Source organism: Solanum verrucosum, unplaced genomic scaffold (assembly GCF_900185275.1).
Source record: "Solanum verrucosum unplaced genomic scaffold, falcon-dt-bn FXZP01000198.1, whole genome shotgun sequence".
In the NCBI taxonomy this organism is placed as follows: Eukaryota; Viridiplantae; Streptophyta; class Magnoliopsida; order Solanales; family Solanaceae; genus Solanum; species Solanum verrucosum.
In genome coordinates, this window is record NW_026020173.1 from 1,857,823 (window position 1) to 1,882,810 (window position 24,988).

The 24,988-nt window shown below is 33.9% G+C and overlaps 1 protein-coding gene across 2 annotated transcripts in view; it reads right to left on the bottom strand.

The window, feature by feature from the left end:
• Window positions 1–252: 252 nt before the first annotated feature.
• LOC125828809 (probable magnesium transporter NIPA3) overlaps window positions 253–24,988 on the bottom strand; it is a 30,483-nt gene continuing 5,747 nt past the window's right edge. The window contains exons 3-9 of one of the 2 annotated variants that reach the window (XM_049508135.1): window positions 20,342–20,432; window positions 20,060–20,220; window positions 19,841–19,968; window positions 19,562–19,699; window positions 1,375–1,467; window positions 815–920; window positions 253–727 (exon numbers count right to left, since the gene is read on the bottom strand). In XM_049508135.1, coding sequence (XP_049364092.1) covers window positions 621–727; window positions 815–920; window positions 1,375–1,467; window positions 19,562–19,699; window positions 19,841–19,968; window positions 20,060–20,220; window positions 20,342–20,432 — 824 coding nt within the window. In that variant the 3' untranslated portion in view covers window positions 253–620. Of the gene's footprint in view, window positions 778–814; window positions 921–1,374; window positions 1,468–19,561; window positions 19,700–19,840; window positions 19,969–20,059; window positions 20,221–20,341; window positions 20,433–24,988 lie in introns of both variants that reach the window. The other variant, XM_049508136.1, reaches the window with a different exon arrangement.

The window sequence follows — 24,988 nt, forward strand, 5'->3', positions numbered from 1 at the left end:
TGTTTGGACTAAAGAATCGCAGTGCAACTTTAGGACCATAATTTTGCAATGTAAGTTAGCTGGTTGTATTGTTATTAAATTTTCCCAACAAGTAATGCTTGCTTATTCTACGTGTATGAGACGCATAATACTAGTTTTTCCTGCTCCATACAAAAGTGAACTACTAATACAAATGTCAAACAACTAGCCCAATTGATACCTGTTACACGAAGTAAGACAAAGCTATCATATCAATGGTTGATGGAGCGTACAAAAATCCAACTGATTTAGTTATTGTTAAACAATCAAATATACTAGTTATTTTTACAGGTATGTCAAGATAGTGCGCCTGAAACCAATCTGCTCAGAAATACATTAGGAACTGAGCTTCTGTAACTAGACAACAGGCTTTGCAATCACATGAACAAGTTTCTGATGATTCTATCAATACAAGATGGGCGAGAAAGCGCCTTCATTTCTCTCGCTGAATATGACAAAAGAGTCCCCCAATTGTATACAATCTGAGTGTGGTCTCTCTGAGAAGTAAATACTATGAGAATGGACTGGTGCAGCTGAATTGGGCAGTTAAATAGTTGGACAGGTTGGTGGGGAATAGGAAAGGAAAATAAAAGAATCATACATTATGGTAATCTCAACGAATCTTGCCGCCTCAAGGGGATACCCTCTTGCCCAAAACCATTCTCATCATCGCCATGCTTGGGAAGTCGCACAGGCAGCATGGCAGGACCTGTATTAGATTCCATTAAAAGACGCTTTGAGAAATTGGCTAGACCAGTCCTGTTCACTCAAACAAAAGAAAAACAACAGAACATACCATCAACCATGTCTTTGGTTTTGTGAAGAAGAAAAGTTCCAGAAAGAATAGTCACAAATCCACACATTTCTGTTACTATTTGAGTTGGGTTTTGCCTATCCCAGTCCTGTTCACTCAAACACAATGAGTAGAATAAGATACCTTGAAGCTACCATGAAAAATAATAAATATGGATGCTCAAAAAGCTTCACACTGTCCTAAAGACATGTAACAAATTGCCTTCAAGGATTAATTTCAAAAAATAAAAAAAATAAAAAAAATTGCCTTCAAGGATTCACCACTCAAGACCTCAATATGTTGTTAAATGGCCTGCTAGTTGAATATGCCGAACTTCATGCATGTCCCTGTTTATTGTGTTCAAATGGACTGAAAGAAGAAAATCATATTTGGGCACCCCCCCCCCCCTAAACTGGCCAGAACAGAGACCAATTATATAATGAAACAACCAGGAGAAGGCTTTGGCAAACTTGATGTGTCACCGAGTTCAGTTGCAGCACATCACGTATTTACTATTCACAAAGCAAAACTGAACATTAAAATGTCTAAGATCAAAGAATCACCTTGAACATGATTATACTGGCTAAGATAGTCAAAGAGGTAAACATGACATAGTATATAGGAGAGACAACTGCTGTATTGAATGTATCCAGGGCCTGCATTGAAGATTCATCAAAGAAAGTCAGGGATTAGATAAAATAGTGACTAAAGAGCATCCAAGGAAAACATCAGTCTTTCCTTCGAGAATATATCCTTAGTCAAGCAAAGCTTAAACCTTACTAAGTTTTGCTCAGGTTGATTCCACCATGGTTAACTATGGGAATTTAAGCCTAACAGTAAATTATCCTGTACTAATAAAGGTCTCCTCCTTGTACTGTTCCTCTGTTTTTCCAACTTGTTCTTTTTACTGTATAATGTTTCTTTTTTTTGGTTCCACCTTATATTTACTTTTTCTTTTGTTGATTCCATCTTAGGCCTCATTTGTTTGCTTAATGGAGATCTGAACCAGTCCATTAAGTGTGTTTGTTTTTTAGGTTTGAATTCTAATCGTTCAGATGAATATCATTAAGTCTATTTGTTTCCCTTTTTTTAAAAAGCTTCTTAATGGATCTGAATGAATCAGATTTATAGGAGAGTCTTAACAATATTCAGATTTATTTAATAAGCAACAAAATAATCATGTTGTCTCTCTCTTTGCGGGCAGCTTTTCCTCTCTCTTGCTATCGACTTTCTTCCTCTCTTTTCTCAATCAAAAACCATTTTTTTCCTCTTGAACTAGTAAATTTTTGTAATCTTTTTACAAGTATTATGTTTGATATTTTTTTTATATTAACAATTTTTTTTGGGGGTGTATTGATGTTTGTCAAGAATTATTGTTGCAGTAAATTTTTTCTGGGTGTACGATGTTTATCAAGAACTAAAGATTTTTGAGTGAAAAAATACTCATCATGATTAAAAACAATAATTATGTATATACTTGAGGTCTCTTATTAAAAGTTTTGATTTAGGCCACTAATTTTATTGAGATTTTTGAACATCAAACGTGTTTGTATGATCAAACCCACCACTAAACATATTATTATTGTTGAATTTTGTTTTAGGCTACTAATTTTATTTAACTCTTTGATCATCAAACCTGCTTGTGAAATTATACTAAATATATTATTGTTGTTGAAATATGTATATACTTGAGATATCTTGTAAAAATTTTGTTGTTGGATAAATTTTTTTATTAAAAGATGTGTATATGTTGAATTCTTAAAAAGAATCATGCTACAATAATTTTTAAATTGATATATAATTCATATGCACATTCAAATATTGAAAACAAATAGTTTTAACAATCATATTAGAGACCACATCTTAATATTCAGATGTTTATTCAGATTCAGAGGTTTCGATCTTAATGGAAACAAATGAGGCCTTAACCTATATCAGAATTTTTAGAGAGTGTCAAAAACACACCTAAACTGTCTCTTTTATTTTTTGTAATATAACTTTTAACTAATACTAATAGTTTATTTAATTTGTCAAGGTGAAATGTTTTATACATGTGGAATGTCATGTGACAAGGTTTTTTTAAAATAAAAGTGTGTTACACACACCACTGAGTAGGGGTGTTCACGGGTCGGTTTGGATCGATTATTCGTCAAAACCAAAACCAAACAAACTTAATCGGTTTTAAAATTATCAAAACCAAACCAAACCAAATATAATATACACTTATCAGTTTGGTGGTTATCGATTTCGATTTGGTTTGGTTCGGTTCGATTATTCGGTTATTAACCATACACAAAAATAAAAGAAACAATTCATTCAAAATGTTAAAAAAGTGACAACAATCAATTCAAAACGAAAAATAGTTAGAATGACTTATATTATTGAACTTTCGATCACTAAATTTACTATCAATAAAGCTTTAAAATTTACTATATTGGCCTAGAAGGAAGAGACAATAACATTTTCAGTCCCACAAAGAATTGTCATAGACACTCATATACATGAAATCAATAAGATAAATATTTCATCTTGGGCATTTTTGCTTTCAATAAGTAAATTATAAAGAAATTTTCATGAAAATATGTATGAGATCTTTAAAATTGTTTATAAAAACAATATATTAAGTATGTTTATTTATTAAATATATGTATATAATTCATCGGTTCGGTTCGGTTATTTTTTTATATTTTCGAATAAAACCATAACCAAACCAAATACTATCGGTTTTCAAAAATCTAAAACCAAACCAAACCAAACCAAACCCAAATAAAATCGGTTTTATTTTATCGGTTTGGTCCGGTTTTTCGATTTGAATCGGTTTTTATCCAAACCGTGAACATCCCTACCACTGAGGTGTGTTTCTCAAACTAATGAGTGATAGTTTAGGTATGAAACTTAAAAAAGAAGAAGGTTTACATGTGTTTTTGATACTTCACTCAGATTTTTATGATTTGACTCTCATATCTTCTATATATATATATATATATATATATATATATAAAAAAAAAATAAAGGAGAGTAGTTTGCAATGTGGTTAAGCAAAGTGATAAGCTATTGAAAAGCCCATTGGCAATTTTTAGGATAATTTTTAATTGTTAAATTTGAATTAAAAATATAAATTTACATATTAGAGATAGTAATTATCATGGTAAAAGAGTTCTAAGTGATCTCTTATTATAGTCTAACTATCCTATCAAGACACCTATTCCATCAAACTTAACATAAGTTCAGGAAAGTAGTTTTCCTCCTAATAATATGATAGTTATCTCTATTCACGCATGAATCATGTAATTTTTTGGAATTCTGTATTTAAATTTTAAAATTTGAGATAAACATAAGAAAATTTAATTAAATAAATATTCTGAATTTAATTGAAAGTGGTTAAGTTAATTTATTTTAAAAACTCAGAAATCACGATCCATTATCACTAAATTAATTTGTACATTATAAAAATTAAAGATAAAATTTTTAAATTAAAAATAAAAGATAAGTTCAATGCAATATTAGTCTAGCTATTTATCAAAATTTGTTATGCACACACGTACCTCCATTCCTCATTTTTGAAACGGAAAAGGGCCAAAAATATCACTGAACTATAGGAAAAGATTTAAAAATACCCTTCATCCACCTTTTGATCTAAAAATACCCTTCTACTCATCTTTTTGGTATAAAAATACCCTTCCATTCACCGACTTGACTCACTTGTACCTTTGAAACTAACAACTCTCTCTTTATTTTGCTTTTTTATAAATATTTATTATGTGTCATTTTTTTGTTGGATGAATTATAAACCCCACCTCTACTAGATTTTTTTTTACATAATTTATCCAAACCAAAATAATATACCTCTTCAGGACCCCCAAAAAAAGTTCTAAGAAAATCTTGTAGTTTTTAGTACTGAAAATTTCAGAAATAGCAAAAATAATAAACATAATAAGGTTGTATAACACTATAGTTTCGATAATTGTGCTCCATAGCGATAGTTTCGTTCGCTATGCAGGCTACAATTTGTACATTTGGTGCGTTTCTATATTTTGCTTGCCCATTTGTATATTTCGCAAGAAATGGGGCAAGTATATACAAATGTTGTGTTTATACATTTAGGATTTTTTCAGATCTCCGTTTATATATTTCGCATGCCAATATATAAATAAGGTATTTTATTGTGAATTTTCACAAATCATATACAAATAACTAGGGTAAGCATATACGAATTCTGGATTCATAAAATCAGAAACTGAATTACACAAAATTCTGATTTAGACAATCAGGCGAATTATATAATTTACGTGAATTATACAAATTAAACAAATAGCCAGATTTAAGGAAACTATGGTTGCGAATCACAATTTTCCAAAACATAGCATTTAATATCATTTAAATTTTTGTTATTCTGCACAATTTTCCCTTTTCAATATTAGTTGTACCTTTTTTTTTAAAACGGAGAAGGGTCTAAATAGACCCCTCAACTATTTGAATTGGTACAAAATTACCCCCAATCCATCTTTCGGCCTTCAATTACCCCTGACGTTAACCTTTTGGATCAAAAATATCCTCCATGTAAACCTTTGGCTCATATTTGCCCTTATTTTTAACAACCCCTCTAAAATAAAATTATTAAATATTTATTTATTTTGTTGCCTAATCTGATTGGTCTAAATCTAATCCCTTCTCAAATAAATAATGAAAACTACATATGATTCATATTTTGACCCAATAAGCTTGAAAATAATATTCAAAAAAATATTAATTTCATGATATCTTCCTATTAATCTATTTTAAATCAACCCCCAATTTATTATAACCCAATTCATAACTAGAGATCTAACTAAAAGCGATACTCGCCCTGTTTGATTGTCAATCTAAAAAAAGATTAACATTGTTTATTAATATATAATTTTTCTATCAATTATCCAATTGTCTTGTTCATTTCCCTCTTTTTATTCTTTTTCATAATCTCTTATTTTTAATTAAGATATCAAGGATTCAAACTTGAAATGAACTTACATGTACATATTCTTTTAATTTGTATTATTTTCATGTTGTTTGGGATAGCAAAAAAGGTTATTTTCGTTCTTTTATTTTGAATCTGGATACACGCAAAAGAAAATTACAGTATACGAACATAGTTGATTAATTAAAATTTAAAATGGTGGACAAGATCCAAGAAGAAAAAAAGTGGGGAGAGGAAGTGATTTGGGGGGGGGGGGGGGGGGGGGGGTATATAGATAGTAGAGAAATTTTTTTTAAAGAAAATTACAATGGAACCCAAAATTAGGCCAAGCATACGAGCTCATATATTAAGTAATTCAAAATTATTTTTACGGTAAAGGGGCTAAAATGCCCTTAAACTATGAGATTTGGTATAAATTTACCCTCCATCCACCTTATGAGGGTGGGCATTTAGAAATAAGAGTATTTTTTAGCCAAAAGGTTGACGTCAGGGGTATTTGGAGACTGAAAGGGGGATGGATGGTAATTTTGTACCATTTTCAAATAGTTATGAGGCATTTTAGGCCCTTCTCTGTTTTTATAATGTTTTGGGGTCATAAAGAAGGATATTGTTTTGACTTGGATAGATTATGGGGGGAAATCTAAAAAAAATGAAAAATATGTATTTGTTGTGGCTCCTTTTTTTTTTTTTTTTTTGTTTTTGGGGATCATGAAGCAGGTATATTGTTTTGGCTCGGATAAATTATGGGGAAATCTAAAAGAAAAACTTCTAAAAAATATCTCAAGTTATAACAATACATATTTCGAAAATTAAAAAAAAAAATGTTGCACATACTTTGTATATTCCATTTAGACCAAAAAATTAATGTTGTAAGGATTAAAGTGATTTGATAATATTGTATTAGCTTTCTTTAATTTTTTATTTAATGAAATTTGAATAGTTTTCTTTATTTTTACTATAATATTAAAAAAAAAAAAAACTTACCTTTTGGATAAAGTTGCAACAAATACAGAAAAGGAAACTAACGTTTTGTCCTTGTATTATTATATTATTCCTATTTAGTCCTCGTGATATTCGATCAAGCGCACCTTCAATTAAGCAATGTATGTGATTTTAGTCCTTTAACCAACCGACATCAAATAAAATAATGATTTTTTACATTGCAGAGGGGCAAATCAGGTATTTATATTTCTAATATGGTTATACTCCATTAATTCTTTCTTATAAAATATATTCTAGTGGGTTATTTAAAGATCCATCTCTAGATCATGTACAATCTTTTTTCTTTGCCGATTTGATTTTCTTTTTGTTGTGTAAAGCAAAACATGTTTCTTATTAATCTCAAATTTCTCTATATTAGTGTCTTCCAAATTTGTTAAAATTAGAACAAAAAAAGATCAGAGTGGTGGGGCAGGTTTACACAGTGTATAAGGGTTGGTATCATGGAAGCCATAGCACCAACCTTCTATGCAAGATCCAAAAGAAAGAGAAGAAGAAACGGAGATTAGCCCCACTTGCAGATAAAGAAGAAATCATTAACAAATGGCTAAAGATTGTCGCCATTCAAAATTAATTATACCTAAAAAATTGAATGAGAAGAATTTAAAAAAATATCACAAACAACAAACATTTGCTCTTTCTTGAGAAAGAATGCCAGAAAGAAAATGATTGATGAAGGGAAAATATTATTGAGGAAGACAATGAGAATTAGAAATACGGGAGAAACAAAACGAAGGCCTTTTTAAGTGTATGCAATTAAAGTAACATGAAATACCTAACTTGCCCCTCCGCAATTTAACAGGCAGTTATTTTATTTGATGTCGGTAGTTGAAGGACTAAAATCCTACACATTGCTTAATTGAAGGTTAAATGAGCTTAACCAAATATCACGAGGACTAAATTAGGATTAATACAATAACACAAGCCAAAATAATATATCTCTTCAAGACCCAGAAAAGAAGTTTTACAAAAATCTAGTAGATTTTAGTATTTGTTGTACCCTTTCTTTTAAATTTATTTTTAAGTTTGTTTTGGGGTCATGAAATAGGATATTCTTTTGACTTGGATAAATTATGGGGGGAAATCTAAAAAGCTTTTGAAAAAATTAGTAGTTTTATGTATTTGTTGTGGCTCTTCTTTTTTTTTAGTTTTTTTGGGGGTCATAAAGGAGGAATATTGTTTTGGCTCAGACAAGGTGATCCCTTGTAACCTTTTTTTGTTCCTGATCACTATGGAGGGTTTAAGCAAAATGATAAAAATTGCTAACTTGAGAGGGTGTTAAGGGGTTTTCATGTGGCCAGAGAAGGTGCTGAGAGACTAAGGGTCTGTTTGGAAGGGTGGACACCCTGGTAATTGGATTTGGTGTAATTACACTATCTGTCCTGTTTGGTTGTACATGTAATTACTTGGTCAGCAGATAATTGGTGTAATTGGCAGGGAGTAATTACACTCTACAATTCACAAGCATAGGCTGTGAATTGCTGGTATTAACCTAGTTACTTTTTAATTTCTTTTTTTTTTTTAATTCTATTTTTATTTTTTTGTTTTAAAATTTTTTTTACTTCTATTATTTTAAGTTCTATTTTTATTTTTATTATTCTAAAATTTTCTAAAAGTTTATTTTTTATTTTATATTATTATATTTCATTTTCTTCTCGTTCTCAACCTTACTTCACGTGATTCTATGTAATTTTTTCATATTATCTATTTCTTTATGTCATGCTTATTTTCTCATTAGCATAATTTTATTAGTATTCTAATTTTTAAATTAAAATAGAATTTATTGTTAAGTAAGGTTACAGAATTACGTTTTCTTTTTTTTTTTTAAAAATCATATTTATGTATGCTATGTTGAAATTTGCTATAAGATTATTATGTTAAATTTTTTGTTTTGAATTTATAACTTATATTATATTTTCAGTTTCATTTGTTTTAGTAATATTGAATTCACATTGCAAGTCATTTTTTTAATTAGACTTGATAGATTATCTTTTTGTCGAACATTTAATAATTTATGACATTTTATTTATATATTAATATGTTTATCAAACATGGATTTCACAATGTTCGTAGAAACTTCATTCTTTTAGTTTTTATGATCAATTCAATTGAAATATATGAATTTGAAAAAATATAAATCAATATTTCTTTCATACTATTAGTTAAGAACATATGTTTATTAATTAATATAGTTTTTAAAAATAATATATATCTTAAATATTTAATTTAATATCATTTATAAAGTTTCTTATTTATCTAGTATAAATTTTAAATAATTGATTTTTATTTTTAAAATTTAATATAATTTTATGATTGCAATTGTGCATCCAAACACGTGTAATTACAATGTGGCATCCAAACAGGGCATGTGTAATTACAATGTAATTACATTGTGGCAACCACACAGGTCAGTGAATTACTAGACTGTGTAATTACTAGGCTGGTAATTACTACCCTAATAATTACACCGATTCCAATTACTAGGTGGGCTTTCCAAACAGACCCTAGAAGTGACACATTTGCAATATGCAGATGATACCCTGATTTTTTGTGATGTTGAGGAGGAACAACTGAAGTATCTAAGAGTGATTCTGGTCTTATTTGAAGGTATTTCTGATTTGCATATACATTGGAGGAAGCATGTGATGTATCCTATTAATGAAGTAAACAACATGAGTTGTTTAGCATCAATCCTGGGTGGTGAAATAGGGGTTTTGCCTAATACATATTTGGGAATGCCTTTGGGGTAAATCCAAGTCCATAGACATATGGAATAGTGTGATTGAGAAGTGAGAGAAGAAATTGGCCAAGTGGAAGTCTCAGTACTAATCAAAGGGGGTAGGTTGACCCTATTAACCAAGTACTTGATGTTTTGCCACCCTATATGATGTCCCTATTTCCTATCCCATCAGGGGTCATTAAGAGGTTGGATAGTGTCAGAGGAATTTTTTGTGGCAAGGCAACAAAGAAAAGAAAAGCTTCCATTTGGTTAAATGGGAGGAAGTCATGACAAGCAAGAAAAATGGAGGGTTGGCAATAAAGAATCTTAAATTGCAAAGCAAAGCTCTTAATATGAAGTGGTTGTGAAAGTATGCAAACAAAAACCAGATGCTATAGAGGAAAGTAATTGGAGCTAAATTTGAAGAAGAGGACAATTGGACAACTAAAGAAGTAACCACTCCTTATGGGGTTAGCCTCTGGAGGTCCATCAGAAGCTTGTGAAATGAAGTTAAAAGTAACTCAAAGGCAAAAGTAATGGATGGGAGCAAGACCAAATTTTGGAAGGACATTTGGCATTAGAAAGGCAACATGGAAGATCTCTTTCCAGACATCTACAACCTAATCATGTTTCAATAAAGCACTATAGCAGATCTATGGTCATCACAAGGATGGAATTTCACGTGCAGAAGACAATTTAATGCTTGGAAAATAGTGAGAGTTGCTAAATTTTAAACATTGTGGACACTTCCACTAGACTACAGATAGGAGAGGATAAATTTTGGTGGATAGGAGCTGACAAAGGAGTGTTCAAAGTCAACAAAGCCGACAAGTTGATGGATCAGACAGATCAACAGTGGCCTTGGAAGCAAATATGGAAACGCAGAATCCCTCACAAAATCTCTTTTTTGTCTGGTTAATGGCTAAGGAAGCAGTCCTTACACAGGACAATGTTATGAAGAGGGGGGCTCCAGGTGTTTCCTATGTGGTGAAACATCTAAGATGGTTAAACATCTATTTTTACATTGCAAGTACACCCATCATCTTTGAAGAATATTCCTAAGCCTCAAAGGCATCTCCTGGACAATGCCCAGGAAGGTGCCTGAGACATTACTATGCTAGAAGGAAGTAGGTGTACATGCTAAGGACAGAGGTAGATGGAGAGTTATCCCGGGGGCTATCTGGTGGGCTGTTTGAAGAAAGGAATTCAAGATGCTTTGAGCGCATAGAGAACAATATGCAGAAAGTTAAACTAAACTGCATTTTACTTTTTATTTTTTGGGTATAATCAGTTATACTCTAATGAGTATAAAACATCAATTATACAGACAGTTTCATTTGAGTATAACTGGTTACACCAAAAACATAACACAATGCAGTTTAGTTTAACCTTATGCACACTATTCTCTATGCTCTCAAAACACCTAGAATTCCCCTCTTTCCAGGTTGACCATCATAGAGTAGCAGGGATAATTCTCCATCTATCTCTGTTTTTAGCATGTACTCATGCTTTCTCCCACCTCGCCTCTGAGACTTTACTAGACATGGTCCAAAGATGCCTTTGAGACTTAGAAATATTCTCCATAGCTTCAAAGTGTAAGAGCAGTGTAGAAACATATGGTTCACTGTCTCATATGTTTCCTTACAAAGAAAACATCTTGAGCACAAAGTTATCCCTCTCTTCATCACATTGTCTTGAGCCAAAGTTGCTTCTTTGGCCAATAACAAGATGAAATAAGATATTTTGTAAGGTATCCTATTTTTCTAAATTTGCTTCCATTGCCAGTTTAGATTATGATTACTAGGCTTCCATCATCTTGTAAGCTTTGTGAAGTTCAAATGAGTTAGGAACCTTTACTTGAAGCCTTACTTTTCCCCCTTTCTCTTTCTTGTCTAGAGCAGAAAAAAAGATGGTTTCGCTGATGGCGCAATCAGACCACAAGTTGCTTAGGTCAGCTGTTCCCCCTCAAGGTCTCTCTTCAGAGCAGGAAAAAACTACCTTATTTACCCAGCAGGATAGAATCGAATTCCTTTTGTTACCCCTACACCATAATATATCCTCCCTAAGCTGAAGCTCATCAAACTCTCATAATTTCCCAGTCATTTAGCCGTCTCCTAAAGGCAAAGTCTCACCCTTGTGGTGTCCATAAGACTGTTATGGATCTTTGTTGGAATAAAGCTAGATTGAAAATATCTGGGATAAAGCTTCCAAATTGCCTTTTTCATGCCATTCATCCTTTCAAAACATGGTCTTTCTTCCATTCACCACTTATTTTTTTGAGTTCTTCACCTCATCCCACATGTCTCTTATAGATCTCCATAAACTGACCCCATATGTATTAGTCACCACCTTTGTCATCCAACTGTCTTCCAGTTCATATACAGCACCAATGACCCTGCTCCACAACAACTGATTGTCATTGGCATCTCTCCATAACCACTTCTTTTCCTCAAAGCTTTGCTTTGAAATTCCAGATTCTTCACCCCCAAGCCCTCATTCTTCTTAGTGGTCATCACAGATTTCCCTTTTACCAAGTGGTACCCTTTCTTTTCTTTGTTTCCCTACCACAAAAACTCTCTCCTAATGTTGTCCAACCTTTTGATAACCCCAGGTGGGATGGGAAATATAGACATCATATAAGTTAATAAATCATCAAGGACTGAATTGATGAGAGTCGGTCTTCCTCCAAAGGAGAGGTATTGAGTTTTCCACCTAGCTAGCTTTTCTTCACACTTCTCTATCACACTATCCCATATTTCTATAGTTTTAGATTTAGCCCCAAAAGTAGTCCCTGGCCTGTTGGCAGGCTGCCAACTTCTCCACCAAGTATAGTAGCTAGCCAGTTTATGTTGGTGACTTCATTTATAGGGTACATTAGGCTCCTTCTCCTGTTGATAAGCAAACCAGATATTCCTTCAAACAACACAATAATTACCCTTAAATACTTCAGTTGCTCTTCCCCATCCCCAGCACCACAAAAAATAAGAGTATCATCTGCATATTGAAGGTGTGTCGCTTCCATGTTGTCACTTGGCAACTTCTAACTGTCTGATCCATCCTCTTAGGTTGGTTGTCTTGATCATTATGTTTAGTCCCTCCATTGCTAATAGGAATAGAAAAGGTGACAGAGGATCACCTTGTCTAAGCCCTCTCTGCGTTAGAAAGCAACATGTTGGGGAACCATTCACAAGTACTGAAAAACTCACTGTTGAGATGCAATAATTTATCCTCTTCGGTCATTTCTGTCCAAAACCCATCATTTCTAGAAGATTTAGAAGGTAACTCTAGCACACATGGTCATAGGCTTTCTCAATGTCCAATTTACAAAGAATACCAAGCTTCTTTTGCGTAAGTCTTGAATCTACAACTTCATTAGAAACCAGGGCAGCATCCATGATTTGTCTCCCCTTTATGAAGGACATTTGTTGGGAATCTACTAGTTTGTTCACCACTCCTTTCAATCTCTCAGTCAAGACTTTGGAAATCAGTTTGTAGATACTGCCAATCAAGCTTATAGGCCTAAAATCTCTTAGCTCTTTTGCTCCTTTCTTCTTAGGGATTAGTGCTATGAATGTTGCATTATAGCTCTTCTAAAAAAATTCCTTGATCATAGAAGTTTTGAAAATTATCCATGATGTCCTACTTTTTTTTTTTTTTTTTTTTTTTTTTTTTTTTAACCAAACAAGTCATACAACCCTAATTGGTTGCATAATTTAACACTAACATAAGAATGCGTCAGTGACAGCTTTTTACAGAATAAACGTGTACCACCTTGGGGTTACATATAAGATTACTTTGTGTACCACCAGCCACTGGGACACAACTGGTGTAAAACTCACCACCAGTCTCTGACGCAATGCAACACTGAAGTAACAACTTCTCAATACAATAAATTAACTATTGTACATCTACTTAGTATACAAATTATACAAATACTCTCATAAAACCCCGGGGTCGGATGATATGATAAGGCATCAATTATGACGGGATTCACTTGAACCATGATGTCCTACTTTACCACCTCCTAGCATTTCACGAAAAATCCCATAGTGAACCCATCAGGGCAGGAGCTTTATCTACTGCACATAATTTTAGGGCTCTTAAAACAACTTCTTCATCAAAACTATTGTGACATTTTGCCCTCTTCTATTAGGATTGGGAGTTGCATATTTTGGCAAATAGGTCTCCACTGATTGGTTTCCGTATACAAACTTTTATAATAATCAACAATTTCATTTTGAATTCTATGTGGATCTTGAGTGATTGCTCCATGAATCATGAGATAGTCTATGTTGTTATACCTTCTGTGAGCATTAGCCATCTTGTTAAAAAACTTTGTATTCTTGTCCCCTTCCTTCAACCAAAGAGCTCTTGACTTTTGTCTCCAAGATATCACTTCCTTCTTTAACAGTTCTTCATATTTAATAAGCAATTGAGCCTTTTTGGTCGATTCCTCTTCATTGAGAGTTCTATCTGCCCTATATGCATCTAAAATTGCCAGTAGATCCAACAATCTCTTCCTCTTATTACCAAGTTCCCACTTCCCCCCTTTTGCCATTCCTTGAGTTTAAATTTAAGAGCTTTTAGCTTACACACCAAGATGTAGTTTGGTTTGCTTGTGTAGTTGAAAGAGCTCCACCATCATGTGACTTTGTCATGAACCCTTCTAACTCTAACCACCAATTTTCGAATTTGAAATAATTATTTTTCCTCTCCCAAGAACCTCCTATTAGGGCTATTGGAATATGATTCGGCTCAGTCTTTAAAAGTGGGATTTGTTTCAAATTATTGAAACTGTCATCCCACTCCTTGGACAATAAGAATCTATCAATTTTGGATGCTATTCCTTGTTGATCACCTTTGAACCAAGTGTATGTAGCATCATCCAATTGTAAATTAATTAAATCCATGTCTTCAATGAAATCTAAGAATTCCTTCATAACCCCTTGTTCTCCTTATGTAATTCTTTTTTCTGAGTGAAATCTTGAGACATTAAAGACCCCACAGATGGCCCATGATCCTTCTAGTAAGCCCTTCACAGAGCCCAGTTCTTCCCATACCAATCTCCTTTCTTTGTAGCAGTTTGGTACGTACACATTTGTTATGTGACAATTAAAATTTTGGAGTTGTGATTCAAACTTGCATGTGATAGAGTATGTGCCAATTTCAAGCACCTCACCCTTCCAAGCCCTTTCATCCCACAATAAGATGATCCCCCTCTTGTTCCGTTTGCTTCCAATGCAGCTTGTCTAATCCATCTCCCTCCCCAAACTTGTTTAACCACCTCAACAACATTCCCTTCCAATTTTGTCTCTTGCAGACATATAATATCCGCCTTCCATCCCATTATAAGATTGTTTACTAATCTCCTCTTATCTCTATTATTCAACCCCACATAACATTCCAAGACATTAGTTTGAAATTCATCAAGCACTAGAGCTAGTGAGCCTCCCCATGTTCCTCTTCCCAGAACTCTTGAATTTAACATCAAAAGCTACAAGATTCTTTAATTGTTGTGCACCCTTGATCTTTATCTTCTTAATTTCCACATCCAGCTCCATTCTCCTTACTTGTCTACAACTATCAATCTGCATTAGTAGTTCAGTAGCCTCCTCTTCGTACCCTTGGAAATCAATCCCAAAAATTCTCCCTAGTGTGATCAAATTTTGTTGAACACAGTTGAAAGTGTCTCTTTCATTTTCCTATGTGATATGATGTTGTTGCATCACTATAGGATCCACCTCCTCCACCCCCAAATTCACAATTGTTGTGTCCGTGCACTATGATGTTATTCCACTACTACTTGTGTCTGCTCTAAGAAGCTCGCAATTTCTCTCTTCTTGCTGATCTTTTTTCCTCACCTGTTTCCATCGAGGGTTCCCCATTGGTGTTAACCATAATCCACAAAACTGTCTCTGCCTAAGAATTTATCTGTTCTTCAATGGGCACTGCTGCATGTAGAGACATGTGCGTTGATATGTCATCTCCAAAGAGATTCACCTTCTGGCTTTGGTTTCTCCTTCTTTTTCTCTTTGGAAATTATTTGTTATAACAAGCCCAGCCAGATCTGGGCCTTTTAGCATTTTTATTGGTTGTTTCCCATTAGGCCTGTGTACATGGCCCATGTCAGATAATTCCTTTAACTATAATTCCTTTAACTGACTCATGTGCCCCCTTCACATATGATGTGAGAATTGGCTCTCCCAATTGTCGCTAGCTTGCTGTCCACGTGCCTACTCCAATCAAAATCCCTAAATTGAGGGGATTCCCATACATCATCACAGGAAGATCTGCCGGTTAATACCCATCTCATGGTAGAAAGACGCTTCTTCTCCGGCGGCTGTAATTTCTTTTTACAATGACAATTCGAACATAGGTTTTCATTCCACCCAGATCAGAAAGTGGAAGATAACTCCTTTATGTGCCACCACTACTTCCTTTAATATGCTTCTCCCATTATTTCCCACCAGAGTTTGAGCCCACTTCATATGATTCTTGAGTTCTATTTCCTTCTCCTTAGTAATCCAACCCCCATAGACCTCGCCTATTTCTTGAAATATTGACCAAAGGTGTCATGGAATTCCCACAACCCTAATCCAGGTTTCCTTAACTTCAGAAACTACAAGTGTACATCTTGTAGTTGGCTTCCACCATTCAAATTAGAATTTGTAGTTCTTCCATCTCCACTGGCCTTATCTTGTCTGTTCTGTCATGAATCTGTTTGGGAATTCAAACAATAACATCTCGCTGCTCAATTCATATATATTGACTCCAAAAGCCTTGTCCAATTTGAAGATGACCACCTTCAAATATCAACCAGAGTTGGTCTTCCCTTTGTCTCCTCTCCGTGCAAAAACCAACTAAGCATCTCTCGAGCAACTCATTATCATATAGTTGTATTATAACAGTATCTCAATCTTTCCTTCCTTGTAACTGACCTCAGCATCACATAGGTTCCTTGACTGCCATTTACTCTCTTGTAGAGCCCTCGCATAAGGGTAGTCGGCAGACGTCACCCTAGAGAGTGAAATTTCCTTCTTCTTCTAGCATTTAATGAACTTATCAAATCTTAAAAGCAATATCCAACCACCCAGCATTTAGTGCTTGTTCGGGGATGATTAGGCATGTACAACCTCCTCCATTTAGAGATATGATGCTTATAAATCTCCCATATTGTTTTTCCTCGTGCAAAAAAGCTCAGCTTTGCGTTCTGCCAACTTCCATCTTCTACTTTCCTTCTTATTGTCCTTTGATGCTTCCTTTAGACAGAAACATAGCCACTCCATTGCCTTCCTACTCAATGATGACCTACACATCATCTTCCTACTCTACCCACTTGTACCACTACCACTTCACAGCATCCCATCTGGTGATGTCGAAAGACTTGAAACCAGCATTAAAGTAAATTATATTTTCCACAATCTTAGAATTTCAAGGGTGTTTGAACTATAACCACAGTGGGTGGCTATTAGTGGCTTATAAGAAAAGGGCAGACTCAGACTAAGGTTGTCGGAGAGGAGGGCTTCTACTCTCCTAGGAAGTAGGAGAGAGAATGGTCGATGGGAATCATGCCTAGGAGAAATTTGAATTTTGGTTAATAGTTAGCATACTTCTAAGTTCCACACACACACACCTTTAGTGACATATAAGAGATGTAAGTTTTTTTTTTCTTCTTCTCTTTTTATGTTTAATTATTTTCAGATTTAGAGTTTTCTTATCTTGAAAGAACTTTTTTGTGATAGTTCATTCACAAAGGTATTTGATTAATCTTTCTTTAAATGCATTGTACTATTTTTGTCGTAACATTTGGTGTAGCATAGTGGCTAAAAAATTTCATTCAATATCTTGGAAGCACTGCGCATCTAAAAGATTGTCTTGTGTTATGTTATTTTGTTATTTATTTTTTTTCTTTTTCCTTTGGTATACTAACTTATGTGGCTATTATGATTGCATGTATATTTTATTTATTTTATATCTATCTATATATACAGTATTTTATTATTTGATGTACTCATTCACTCATACTTTATTTACTTACAAAATTATTGAAATGATAGTTCTTAACGAAATTGAACGGCAAGTTCCACCTCGGAAGAGTTCTAATAAGTAGTATTTTATTTAAAAGTGTCTTATTTTTATATATCCATCAATAGTATCAATCTGGTCTAATTAGAAATCATATTGAAATTAAATTATTATCACAAAAGTAATCATTTTACTGAATTTAAATAATCGGGTAAATGATTATTTAAGTTAATTCTTCTATTTAATATAAAACAGGCCACCACAATGTTTTTAGAATTTAAAAGGAATGAAATAAAGAATTTGAATAGAAATTAAAAAAAAAAATAACTTATATTTAAATGGAAAGAGTATATTATGGAATTGATAAAAACAAAATTTGAATAAAAAGATAGACTTTTTGAATAAACATAAAAATTCGAATTTAAAATAGAACTAAAAGATAAAATATTTGAATTTCGAATCAATATATTTCCTAAGAATCTAAAAGTTGGACTACACTATAAGAAATATATTTCCTAAAGATAGCTTAGATGTTTGATATAATATTATCCCCGTTAGATATAATATTATCCCCTTTTTATTGTCTTATCTGAAATTGGTTTAAAAATAAATTATCTTGAATGATGTTAACTTTTTTATAGGACTATCTAGATAGGTATGCTCATGATAAGAAAAGGATAAATAGGATTTAGAATTTTGATTTTTGAAATATATATTATTTTTTAAGAATATATTATTGACTTGATTTTCAATTTTGTGTTTAATTGAAATTTGAATTGGAATAATGAGCTCCATCCTTTTGTTAAGTACAATTAATAGTATTTGTTATAGAATTTTAAACCATAACCACTTCTAGTAGACTAGATTATATTGGAGTCTTCTTCTAATATATATTTCATTTTATCATCTTTGTTATGCATAACAAAACTTATCAATTTTAATTTCACGTTATACAAAATTTATCTATAATAAAATGTAAGTAAATAAAAAACTAACCAATATCTCTATTTATATTTTGCAATTATACGAAATTAATTTAAAATAAATAGCCAACTAACAACTCTATTTATATTTTGTAATGACACCAAGTTATAATTAAAATAAAATATGATAGATAAATCTATATAATGGGGAAATTTTGAGCAATGGAATAAAAGTTTTGAAATAAATCTTATTTCCTGAAAATATGAAAAATACATATTTAATTATATTATATTAAAAACAAACAATAAGTAAGGAGTTTAGGGTTTTTTTTTTAAACGGGTAACATTAAGTAAGGATTTTAGGTAAAGTGGCAAGCTATTGAAAAGTTACACAATAGTTAGATAATATACAAATTATTGTCCATAATTAAATTGAAGAGATGTGAACATAAAATAAAAATTAATAACTCACTAGTAAACAAAATAAATATATTTGTTTTATATTAATAAGAAGAGCATTTGATAATTATAGTAAGTCAAGTGATAAGCTAATACATTATCAAGAAAAAAAATTCCTTATCAAAAAAGTGATAAGCTAATAAAAACCAATACTAACAATCTAATAATTTTAAATGGTAAATAATATAATAAAGAAAAATATGAAATGTAAAGTTATTTGACAATCACATGATTCATTGTCTCTGATTATATAGAATTGGTTATGGGGATGGGGAGCAGGGGAAGGAGGGAAATAGATTTAATCAACGAACAATACAATAATTGGACTTCTGTAAGGTCTTATGATTTAACATGCTCAAATACGATATCGCAATCTAAAATGATTAGAAATAATATTTTAATAATATCCATGCATACATATACTAGTTGCACAAAGTAACAACTATTTTTTCTCGTTCTCCCATGATATTTTAAATATAAAAAGGATATTTTCAAGAAACAGAGGAAGTTTGAGCCTTGAACAAGTTTTGGCATAATAGTAGCAAGATATGCACAAATTTATTAAGCAAACTGCAGATTAATTGGAAGAACGTAGAGCACAAATTCATTAAGCAGATAGCAAATATGTTGGAAGAACATAGGAAGAAAATAAGGATATAAGGAGGACACACCTTATTTAAGTAATTCATTTGGGTAAGAACACACACAATGACAATCAAAGTAAAAGCCCAAGTCTCTGGATATATTAGCTGATTTGTTCCTGATAATGTCAATTTCAAAGCAATTCCAAGTGCTTTGACACTCATAACCTGTCACAGCAAAGCTGAAATCTCAATAAAAAAAATACATGTAGGAAATAGGACAAACACAAATACACAATTCTTTTTTTAGAAAGATACAAATACGCAATTAATTGGAAGAACCAAAGCAGGAAAGGAACAGTTACATACCGATAAAGAACCCATTAGTGAGCACACTCCTATATAAAACATAATGTGTGTTTGCCCATATTGGGGAAGATAGTGGAATATAAGAATTAGGACAGCTATTATCACCACCACTGCGTAGAGGAGAAAAGCTGCAGCAGATTTGAAAAATGTTAAGCTTGAGAGATCAGGTAGAAAAGGAGAAGGAACAAACACCATCAACAATATGAACAAAGAAACTACCTGGTTCAGTAGCAAGATCCCACACTTCCTTCACAGATTGAATCTCACGTTCTTGTGGAGCATGCAGCACTATTGTGGTGGACCCAACAACACATAAAGCACAACCTAAAATTCCAAAGGTGTGTAGCTTCTCTCTCAAAATAATACGTGCAAGCACAGCACTGTGGTTTACACACAAACTCGTCAATAATCAAACCATAAAGTTAGAACTCTGAATGAGTTAAAACTTTTCCCATACCTGATAATAATACTGAGTGCACCAAGAGGAGTGACTAACCATACCTGATAATAATACTGAGTGCACCAAGAGGAGTGACTAAAATAGCAGGGGCAAATGCATAAGCAGCAAAATTAGCAACCTCTCCAACAATCACTGTTGCAATGCAGCAAGCAGTCAGAGTTCTATCTTCAAGAATCAGACCCCAGCAAAATATTCATATCTAGACACACTTGCCGGAAAACAAAATAATCAGATCCAAGTACAATGAGAAAGAGAAAGAAATGATTGAATAATTTAAATATGAAGCAATTTTTTATTGGAGACTGTATACATCATATGTCCACAAAATGTCACAAGAGATAAAGTCAAACACAGTTTATCTTCAGTCTTACACTTGTATAGATACTTCAATTATAAGTCAAGAGTTTTGACAGATACTAGGTACACATAGGAAACATGTCGATCTTGTATAAAAGACCTACTCTCCCAAATAAGTACTAACAAGTAGCAGCATCTTCTTTCGGAACTCAATTCTCCTTTTAACTAGGTACACCAAATAATGTCAACTTTACCATTCTATGTTTTGTTTCTTTCTAGTAAGAAATACAAGAGAAATGGTACCAGATTTTGGTCAACCAAACTTCAAGTCATGTCAATGGAACCATTACTTTCTGAAAGAAACAGTTGAATTCCAAGTCCATGCTGATCTTGTCAACGTTAACAGAAAAGTCAAGCGGCATTAACATGATGTTTAGGGGAAGAAAGAATTTTCACGAGTTTAATGGGAGAAAAAGGAATTAACATAATTTATTAAGGTTAAGAAGAGATCAAATGGGCAGCCGTAATGCCTCATCTACTGACTGCCTCTCTCCAACTTGTCCACTATAAGCCATGCCAAATCGCCAACCCTTTTGCGCCTTCCTTCTTATTCTCTGCTAGGAGCCCTCTTTCCGAAAGCAGCATTGTGATTCCCCCTCGCATCACCTCATATTAGGAAAGGAAGAAACATGGAGCAGCACAGAATAGGATAATTTCACTTTATCATCAAAGAAATAAGCAAATTGAAGGTCTTAGACAGTGTAGGAATCTCTTCATGAACTAGAGAACAAGTCTTATGACAAAGGGGTAAATTACATGGACAAGAGAACCCTTGAATAGTAACTTTCATGGCATAGGATAGTCAGATTTTTATGGCAAGACATGGAATATTTTTCTTTTTATGACAAAGGAACACTTGAATAGTAACTTGCATGGCATAGGATAGTGGTATTTCTTGGCAAGATACGGGTAGACAAAAGATGGTGGCCTTAAAAGAAGAAATTGGATTTTAATGGTAAATTATGGTGAGGTAAAATGTCTAGAAGGCTTAATGTGTACAAAAACAATTCTTTTTCTTATGGGAAATTATGGTGATGTAAAATGGTTAGAAGGTTTAATGATTTGTGCAAATTTTTGTTTTCTCTAATCTACAACTATTCATTATACTTGTTTTTGAACCTATTTTTCCGTCTCCTATTTTCTGCTCTTGTGAAATATCTTTTGCTATGTGGTGATTCTTCTTCAATATGACCTTCTCTTTTCCTATGATGACCCAATCGCACGTTTTGAGTTCTATAACCCTTTCCCCCAATTTGAGACTACCCATCCGAATTTGAGACATCTCGTAGGTTCATTTAGTGACTTATGACTTGCCGGTATGAGTAACACGGGTCTCGAGGGGATCAGATGCGTTTTGGAACACTTGAACCTAAACTAGTGACTTGAAGTTCTTAGTTGACCTATGTTGCTCAGACTCTTAAAAAATATCAACGGGTGCATGTCGGATCCTCCAAAGGTAGTGCACTTTTGAAGAATACGATACGGGTGCGGCAACATTTTTGGAGGGTCCAAGCAACATAGGAGTTGACCAAAGTCAACATTATGAGAAATACGCTTGGATTTTTTATTTGAAGATTTTAATAGGTTGTTATGATGATTTTGAACTTGTGGTATGTTTGAATTGGGGCCCGAGAGGCCCAGGTGAGGTTTGATGATATGGCATGAGAATTTGGCGTTTATTGTGATGACCCGCCATGTCATCGCGCCACATAGGCACCCTGTGGCATAAAATTGTCCATGTAGCTTACATGAAGGCTATTTCATAGTAGAAGGTTCTAGAGATATGTGGAGAATTCATTTGAAAGACCTTAGAATTCCATGCATTTACATGGAAAGTCCTTAGAACATTCTACTAGTGTACAATATTCTAGAATGGGGGCTTATTTGTATATATGTAGGGACATTCTAGTTGTAAATGTTTGGCATAAAACATTAAAAAAAAAGTAGCGTCAACAATCCGAACTGTAATACACTTTTGCATTGTCAAAGACCATGTGAATTCAGAACAAACCATAAATCCACAAAAATGATTTCAAGATTTGGGAATGAAGATTATAACTTACAAAAATTGAGGGTCAGGAACAAAGTCACAAGGACATTGGGCATGACCATTCGTTCTCTGAATTTATTCAAGACATGGGTCTTATTGATCTCCCCTTGCATGGTGCAACTTATACATGGACAAGGGGAGAGGACTTTCTGCAGGCTTCCAGAATTGATAGGTTCTTAATTTCCGCTGAATGGAATGAATTCTTTGGAGTTGTGAAGCAGGTGGCCCTACCAAGGGTTCTCTCTGACCACAGTCCCTTAGCCCTAGAGAGTGGCGATTGGACTTCTGATCCTTCCTACTTCAAATTCGAGAACATGTGGCTGCAGCATGAAGGTTTTCATGATATGGTAAAAAAATGGTGGCAAGGTTATATAGTAAATGGCTCTCCAGACTTTATACTCTCCCAGAAATTAAATTTTTTGAAGAAAGACCTTGTTACCTGGAACAAGGAGGTCTTTGGTAAGCTAAATTCCAGAATCAGTAAAGCCATGGATGATCTTCTGCTGACAGAACAAGCAACTGAAGGAAGGGTCCGGTCTCAAGTTGAAAAGAACAAAATATTGCAATTACAACTAGAGATTCAACAATTAGCAAAGGCAGAGGAAACCTCTTGGAGACAAATATCGCGGTGTCTATGGTTAAAAGAGGGGGATAGGAAAACAAAATACTTTCAAAGAATAGCCAACTCCCACAGGAGATACAACCACATTGACAGATTGCAGGTAGGAGATGACCTCATTGAAGGAAAAGAGCAGGTGAAAGAGGTAATTCTTGACTTCTACCAAGAGTTATACTCTGAAAACGAATCATGGAGGCCTACTGCTTCTTTTGAGGACCTGGGCAGTTTGAGTTCTGAAGAGAAGAATGCTTTGGAGCAGGCCGTTGAAGAAGAAGAAATATTGAGTGCAATCAACTCATGTGCCCCAGACAAAAGTCCAGGGCCAGATGGCTTCTCTATGGGGTTTTATCAGAAGTGCTGGGGAATTCTCAAGCAAGATATTTTGGGTGCGCTCAATCACTTTCACAACAATTGCCACATGGTGAAATCTTTTAATGCCTCTTTTATTGCACTTGTCCCTAAAAAGAAAGGTGCGATAGAACTTAAGGATTTTAGGCCTACCAGTCTTATTGGTAGTGTGTACAAAATTTTAGCCAAAGTGCTCTCAGAAAGGCTAAAGCAGGTGATTGGGAATCTAGTCTCTGGTTTTCAGAATGCTTTTGTTCGGGGAAGGCAAATCACTGATGCAACACTTAATGCCAATGAAGTTCTAGATTGGAAGCAGAAAAGTGGTACTCCAGGACTGCTTTTTAAACTTGATATTGAGAAGGCGTTTGATAAATTGAGTTGGTCCTTCCTTATTTCAATCCTAAGGCAAATGGGATTTGGAGAGAGATGGATTCGGTGGATCAAGTATAGCTTCTCCACCATAAAGTATTCTGTACTAGTGAATAGAAGTCCTGTGGGTTTTTTCTCTCCTGATAAGAGGCATCAGACAAGGGGATCCCTTATCACCCTTCCTTTTTATTCTGGCTATGGAGGGTTTGAGTAGGATGTTGGAGAAGGCTAAACAACTTCAATGGATAGAAGGCTTTGAGGTGGGCAATGGTTATGGTCCACCAGTCTCGATCTCACATCTTTTATTTGCTGATGACACCTTGGTTTTCTGTGGAGCTAAGAAATCTCAAGTGCAATATCTTAGTCTCACCCTTATGCTCTTTGAAGCATTGTCAGGTCTCCACATCAACATGTCCAAGAGCACTATATACCCTGTAAATGAGGTCCCTGATCTGGAAGATATGGCAGCTATCATGTGTTGCCCTACTGGCTCCTTTCCCACCACTTACTTGGGTGTGCCTTTGGGTGCTATGAATAGATCATCTCAAGTTTGGAATGTGATTGTGGAAAAGTTTGAGAGAAGGTTAGCCTCCTGGCAACAACAATACCTCTCTCTAGGGGGGAGATTAACACTCATCAATAGTGTATTGGACAGCATTCCCACCTATTTTATGTCCTTACTCCTTATGCCAACTAAGGTGAAACAGCGACTTGACAAAATCAGGAGAGACTTTCTCTGGGAAAGCAACAACAAGGACCACAAAATTCACCTTGTTAAATGGGCCAAAGTCACTTTGCCAAAACAATATGGAGGATTGGGGATAAAAAACTTGGCCTTACATAACAAGTGCTTGCTATTGAAGTGGCACTGGAGATACAATCAAGAGGCGGCTGGCTTGTGGAAGGAAGTGATCCAAGCAAAGTATGGTAGTGATAGTCATTGGT